This window comes from Lolium rigidum, chromosome 6 (assembly GCF_022539505.1).
Source record: "Lolium rigidum isolate FL_2022 chromosome 6, APGP_CSIRO_Lrig_0.1, whole genome shotgun sequence".
Taxonomy (NCBI): Eukaryota; Viridiplantae; Streptophyta; class Magnoliopsida; order Poales; family Poaceae; genus Lolium; species Lolium rigidum.
In genome coordinates this window covers 215,895,714-215,903,210 of record NC_061513.1, presented here as the reverse complement: position 1 = coordinate 215,903,210, position 7,497 = coordinate 215,895,714, and the positions used below count along the sequence as shown (strand labels likewise).

The window sequence follows — 7,497 nt, the reverse complement described above, 5'->3', positions numbered from 1 at the left end:
TCCTTCAAGATCGCTCCACAACCATGGCCTTGCTGCAACAGCAATTGTTGCGTGCCCAAGAACGCATGCGGCGACAGGCTGACAAGCACCGAACGGAGCGCACCTTCCTGGTGGGCGACTCTGTTTACCTCCGTCTTCAACCTTATGTCCAGACTTCGATCGCGCGTCGCAGCACCTAGAAGTTAGCTTTCAAGTTCTACGGGCCCTACAAAGTGCTCCGTCGGGTGGGCGAAGTTGCTTACAAGCTGGAGCTACCCACTGGAAGCCGTATCCATGATGTGGTGCACGTTTCTCAGCTCAAACGTCACCTGCCTCGTACACACCAAGTAAGTGATCTGAGTTCTGTGATTCTTTTGGACACTACCAACATGTTGCAGCCACTCGAGATACTTTCGGCAAGATCGATCCAGCGTGGTGGGGTGGCCATTCCTCAAGTTCACGTGACCTGGGACACGTCGACGCCACCAGCGACGACCTGGGAGGATGCATTTGCTCTGCAAGCAATGTTTCCCAATGCACTGGCTTGGGGGCAAGCCAGCTCTCAAGGGGTGGGGCATGTCACGGCCCAGCACCGGCCTGGAAGCAAACGGGCCAAGAAGAGGCAGAAACGCCAGTTGGCTGAAGCCCAACTGGACGAAGAGAAGATGTCGTGCGGGACTGGCTTGGAAGGGGAATAAAAGAGGAGGAAGAACGGGAGAAGGAACTCGAACAGAAATGAGGAATTAGTTGAATCAAATGTAATTTCCCCTTCAAATACCGTTGTACTTCCAAACTTGCACTTCTCTGTGAGGATCTGTAAGCGAGGTCGTAACACCATGTCACAAGATCCAACCATGGTCGATTGATCGGGTCATCTCGTTTGCTGCGTTGTACAGGTGTTCTGCTCAAAGTAGCTAGCACTGCAAGTGTTTCAAAGGATGGACTCGGACAGTGAGACCTGATCCTCACTTTCGACGTGTAGAGAAGCAGCTTGCAGGCAAGAATTTTCGCTCGTAAGCAGCCCCAGCCCAGGCAATTCTTGTGAGTTGTGACAACGTGAGGAATACTCTTGGTATGTACCGGATCAACACAATCATTGATAGTGTGTTGTTGGTGTGATTCAACGAGGAGGTGCTCACAGCTTCTATGCAAACACGATATATCAAGCTTGGCAATATCCATCAGATGAGGCCTATTCTACAGTACCCAATAGCTTGCTTTTTTTTTATTAAGCATGTTCTTTTCTTGCTATCCTGTATGGTTTGGGAACCTATGACACGTGTAGTATTTGAAATTACACTTGAAGCTGATAAAACTTGTGCTATTATTCTTTTCCTAAATTAGGTTGATCAGCTATCAATTGTAGGCAGGACAATGATTAATTTGCATTTTATCTTCTCCCATGTTTTTCGAAGACAACCAATGCTCTCTATACTAACTTTGAACTGTGCATATTAGATACACTTCTAAAAAAATTACTACATAACGTTGTAGCATTTTTAAATTATGGAACTCACGGGAGATAAATATGGAGGCAATGGAGATGCTACTAATACACAGGTTCACATATAAAAGGCAATGTAAAAATATCTTTTTGAAAGCATTGCCCAATTGTTTGCTTATTGTGTTTTCCCGGTGCAACGCACGGGCATTTTTACTAGTCAATCTTCATCGCAGAAGAACCATCGGTGGGCATCATATGAGTCAGGCCAGACTCGTCGAAGCGGTCGGTGTGGTCGATACTCAAAGCCATCGAGGTAACTAGAAGAGGCAGCAGCCAGCAGGTGGTAACTAGAAGAGTCAGTTCAGACTTCAGACTCCCATACTTATACAGGGCCCAGGTGCAAAATGACAGCAAGGGGCCTATTCGCATAAATTATTAAAACACTATATTTCAAGCTAAAGAAACTGAATATATTATTATTGAGTACATTATGTCAAAAAAAAAATTATTATTGAGTACATAGTAGTAGAAATTCATAATCTTTTTACACTGAAAATGAAAGCGCATACTAACTTTTGGCTCTAAAATGACAGGACCTAGTAATTACTTGTCTCGATCAAGCCACCGCAATTTCCTATTTCAGAAAGAACCAGAGAGCAGCAATCACCTAAAAAGTGCAAGAAAAGTAATATTAGACAATCACCTAAAAAGTGCATAGTAAAGCATATTAAATTCGATAGAAGAACTAGTTAAGAGTGGATTGAGGAGCGATGGAAAGGGCAAGCCGCGAGCACACCTTTACCTTTCTCGATCTAATCCCAATTCCCAAATGGCTATTTGATTGGGAACGAATTTGAAAATTGAAATGGAGAAGTTTGAGGAACGATAAAGCTGCATCGTTGACCTCAATTCATGGGTGGCCGGGATCTTGGAAGGCACAGCAGTTGCGGCGCGGTTCTAGGAATTTGCGGGAGAAGGAGATGAGCGAGATGGACAAGAAGAGAACGATTCATTTGCGTTAGCTTACTATGCAGATGGTTCCTTAGCTGCAATTGCTCGCTTGATCTAATTGAGCGACCAAAAAAAACTGCTGTTTTTCTTTCAAATCCGAGCAATTGAAGCCTGGGTTATTAGTTTTTTTTCTTTTCTTTCAGAACAGGTGTTGTCCATTAGCACAAAGAATCTCGTTGTGTATTCTGTTGGAGTGTACTACTGAACTAGTTCCATTACCAGAAATATTGATCATGGTTACAGATTTGTATACAAAGAAAATGCTCACTACATAAACAAAACCAGCATGTCAGTATCACAGACACAGAACAGCAACAACAAAAGGTACTACTAGTTCAACAGGTGAAAATAAATCACCCTGTAGATTATTGCATCTGCTGCCTGGACTACTTGGCTCGCATGCACCAACCACACCCAACTCTGAATAAAGATTCAACAACCCCGCTAATCGTTATAGACATCATCTTCCATGTACATGTAAGGGAATGCGGAACCTGTCGAGCCCCTGAAATATCCACCTGTGGCTGGATGTTGCAGAACCTCCATTCCTTGGCTACTGCAAGCAGAACACTGGCCTGAAAGAAGTTAACCAGGAAGACTCTTATAAGAGAACTAGGAATATTTCACTGTTTGATTCATAAAGACAAGGATTAGTACCATTTTCACTGTCTGATTCCAGAGGAGAGCAGAAATAATATTTTTGCCCAAACATCTCTCTTAATTCAGCAAAAAATACTGACACTCGGGAAACACTTGTGATAGGGTTCTCAATCTTCACTTTGAAGTTGAAGTGGTGGAAAACATTGCAATAATTTTCCACATTGAAACATTGGTGGCCAAGTTCCACTAGTTGGCAGTCATGTCCCTAAAGCCAAATAGAGATCCTTGTTAGTAACAAGTTAATTGGTCACTTCCTTGTTGTTTAAAAAATACAAAAATAGCAAGCTTTTACTTACCGCGAGAGTGGGACTTCTTTTTTTGTATTCTTCGAAAGCCACCATCACCTCCTTACTCATCCATTTCCTCGCATTTTGAATAATCTCTTTGTCAGAAACTCCCCGCCTGTACGCACAACCAAATTAAAATGTAGTTTCTGAAGAAGCACAAGGTAGAGCTAGTAGAAGCCAGAATATGGTGAGTTGACGACAACATGTTCAGTGATTAATGAAGCTTTCAAAACCTACATGCACGTGATAAGAACCACACAACACCGAAAGGAGAGTGAATTAACTAGATATATGTATGCTATGGGGTTGAAAACACCTATGTGTGGCATAGGTACTGCTCGCTTAGAAATTTTGTGTCAATCATATACTCGTATGGGCCTGTGACCCCTGTCAGCATCTTAGAAATTGAACCCGTGACCGGTGACCCCTGTCAGCATCTTAGAAATTGAATATGGAAAGACACTACGCTCTAGAGGATAGACAATGCCTAAATACTATCAATATGCTTTCTTCCATTTTGCTAAATAAGGAACACAAATGATAAATACTTCTTATTCCAAAAACTAACAGTAAGATACAGGGGTAATATCAATGTTTAGCATGGGCAATTGAAAATTTATAACTCTGCATATTATGAGGGGTTATAGTTAGGTAATGCTGGCATTGGTCAACAGGCAACGTCAGTGGTCAGACCCAGCTTCATGTTGTTTAAGCTTCCAAACAACTTTAGTGGCATGACTGTGCAGTTTCAGGGTTTAGGAACTAATGAATTGGCCTGACAAGGCCCACAATGTGACTTTTATTCTATGCAGACCAAACATTAAATTACTGAAAGTCCTTATAAGAAACCTAAATTTTCCATCTTATGCATGATCATGCATTCAAGCTAAATTTTTAGCGACACAGAATAAAATGCTTAGAGAAGATTAAAGTAGTGCCAGTTATCAGTAAAAGAGAGGATTGCTAACACAATAAGAATTGCAGGAGATAAAATTCACCTTGGTTGTCGACGTAGCAAAATCTGCATGGCCGCTTCCTCCCTTGAAGCTTGTTCCCTTGCCTGAAGTTTCTGTCGCTCCTCAAGGAAGTAGGGAGCTCGGGCAATGATATCGGCACGCCGAGCAGCTGACATTTTATCCTTCTTGGCGGCTAGTCTGGCACGCTCAATGTCACGAAGCATAACACACGTTTCACGGAAAGTGCTGCATGTATTCTCTTCAAAGTACTTCTCCAGTTCTCGCCGCTCCTCCTCTCTAAAGAAATGCATGCACGTATGGTTAAAAGTACGAAATAAATCAAAGGCTAAATACTTTTGAGCTAGTGAATTTATCCATCTGAAGTAATACAAAGCACAATTACTGTAAATGAACCGAAACACTCTGGTCGTGGTGAATAATTTTGTGCTTTATGACTATATCTAACTAGGTACAGAGTGAAAACACTCAACCCACAAATTAGGATGTCAACAGTATCGTTTATGTCGCATACATTTGGTGGTCCCCACACCACACTTTTGGCATGCTGGGCTGATGCTTTCCAATTTTGGTTATATGAGGCATGTATAAACAGGTAAAGTTTTAGCGCTTTGGGACATCTTGCATTATTTATTTAAATGCATTTAAGACTTAAAAGTTACAAACAATAGAATACAAGTCAAGACCATCAGACAGCAAAATCATACGTACATATCAAGATCTGATTCTTCTTTGGGCTTGCTCTCCTCAACAATTTCAGAGTCACTCTCGCTGCCGCTAGCATCGTCAGCACAATAGTTTGACCTAGAGCAACAGATATCAACACAATAAGAGGTTATATTGATGATTACCTACCTAGCAATTTGTTTTGGTATGAACTGTCTTAAACTATGCATGATGTGAAGAGCATATGAAAGAATACTATCGGTAATAGCAAGTATCCATTTCAACAAACCCTAACTGGGTTAATCAGAAATAGTTATGGGCTTATGGCCATACCAACAGGGTGATATCTCGAATTTAGGAGGCGTGCCAGTCAGCCCTAGCGCCTTGAGTTCTGGCAGAACTTCAGGTGTAGAGCTCTCACTGTCACTGCTGCTAACCTCACCAGCATGCTCCTCAACCCTGATCGGAACATGTTTATCAGTCAATATTCATGGTCAGATATTTAGGACATACTATTTCCTCTGTGAGAAGACCAGTGCAAATAATAGCCGAAACAAATATGATTTGAACTTCTGGTGGAATAGGCAGACATACAACACCTGAAATAACCCAGATGACTTACGGTAGTAATTCTTGTGATAATTCTCGTCCTCGTCTGCCTCCAGATCGCCTAGGAAGATTTGAATATAGAACACTCTGTCGAACACGAGTTGTGGTTCCAGCTACTGGAGTTCTAGATGACCTGTTGAGGTTAAGATTTGAAGTTACAACAAGACAAAGGCTTCCCTCCTGCTCATGGTTTAAAGTGGATTTCGAGGTACATCCTTTAGTTCACTTGTAAAGGCAAATATATAGCAGAAGGTTGGGAGATGCAATTTGGGTCACGGGTGCATAACTGTATATGAACCTATTGTGTGAAAACACAATTCAAAATGTCAAAAAAATTGAAATTAAATTCTGCATGTACATCTAGACATTCTATATTGGCACATAAGTTGTCCGGAAAACACCACCTCCCAGAAGGTTGTGCTATACACATTTAATGAATTATTGTTAAGTAGCACTGTGCAAGTGCATATATCTCTCCAAAGCAAAAGAATTGGAAATCTGGAATGCTGTCCAATTTCAAAAGGTCTGCTTTTGCCTTTCTCTGTAAACTTTCATTTCGATAAAGAACGAATATAATAATTCATCAAGCTGATACAGAATACACTAGCAATCTAGCATTTTTCAACTAGAACCATATCGCTCGAGCTATAAAAACACCTGCAATTTGTGGATGTACATTCAATTCCCAGCAAAGTTTCTTATTACCCTAAAGAATTGCGGAACGGGCTGTGAAATTGATGGAGAAGTGGCGAAAGCTCACCCAGTTTTGCGGGAAGTCTTTCTACGGATGCGTGACTTGCGTCTCGCTAACCACGAGACGGGCTGACCGCCGACGGCGAAACCGCGCACACCACGAGGGGGGAAATCAAGCCATCTTTCGGAATCGAGATGGCCATCGCCGTCCATGGTGGCGGAAGCCGGCCGCGAGAGGAAACCTATGGGGAATTTTGGTCGGGTCGGTCTCTGTGTCTCTCTCTTGCTGACCCGCACCAAGTCTTTTTTTTTTTAACAAACCCGCACCAAGTCCGGTGGCATTGTACTTTTTTTTTTTTTTTTTTTGCGAATCCCGGTGGCATTGTACTGGAACGAGTGGGCTGAAAGGTTCCGGCCGAATTTGGTCAGTGATTTCGAAAAAGAACTAAATTTTGGACTTCAATAAAAAAATAAGTCCTTAGAACATCCCACCGGCGCCCGCGTCGGGCAACTCCGCCGGACAAGCGCCTTGGGGACGCCGGCACACACCGCCGCGGATTTGAGACCGGCTGCCCACACATTCGTCATCAAAATAAACCTCGCATATTTTTTTGTAATTGGAGTAAAATAAAGAAAACAAATATAAATGGAGACTACAATACGACCATATTGCATAATTAGCACTAAACGAAAAGCTCGCAATTAATACAAACTCAAGTCAAAGCACCAATAGTAACCGCACGCTTTGGAATACAGTTTGGACATCAAATGTTCCTCCAAAATTAAAAACCTTCACCTGGAAACTTGCCACAGAGTCTTTGGTTGTCCAGAAAAATAGATGTCACCGAATTCCAAATCAAATTCCAACTTGTCATTTATGTGGAATGAAAGAAGATGATGGTTATCATGAACTTATGGAATGCACGACTGCAAGAACGCTAAGGTATGAAATGAGACATCTTTGGGATTTACCTACTGAGGAGGAAATGACAAGATCTGGAGAAGATTGGGTTTTGGTTCTTCTAGACAAACTAAATGAGAAATCTAGAGCAATAGTTATGTTTCTTTGGTGGAGAGCATGGCACCACCGCAATGACCAGATCTTCGGAAAAGGTGATGCTAGCATAAAACACTCTGCTAGATATCTTGATAATTACCTAAACACCATGTTTAG

The 7,497-nt window shown here is 42.0% G+C and overlaps 1 protein-coding gene across 2 annotated transcripts; it reads right to left on the bottom strand.

Moving 5' to 3' along the window:
• Positions 1-2,630: 2,630 nt before the first annotated feature.
• LOC124666108 lies at positions 2,631-6,601 on the bottom strand. Of its 2 annotated transcripts, none has more exons than XM_047203461.1 (8): positions 6,391-6,601; positions 5,644-5,763; positions 5,355-5,480; positions 5,067-5,159; positions 4,380-4,634; positions 3,391-3,496; positions 3,092-3,299; positions 2,631-3,009 (listed from the first exon to the last, which is right to left on the bottom strand). In XM_047203461.1, exons 1-8 carry the CDS (start codon positions 6,534-6,536, stop codon positions 2,879-2,881), a joined length of 1,185 nt encoding a protein of 394 aa, XP_047059417.1. In that variant the 5' UTR covers positions 6,537-6,601; the 3' UTR covers positions 2,631-2,878. The 2 variants fall into 2 exon arrangements, with proteins under 2 accessions (XP_047059417.1, XP_047059418.1); XM_047203462.1 differs by having other exon boundaries at positions 2,631-3,004.
• Between the last annotated feature and the right edge of the window lie 896 nt (positions 6,602-7,497).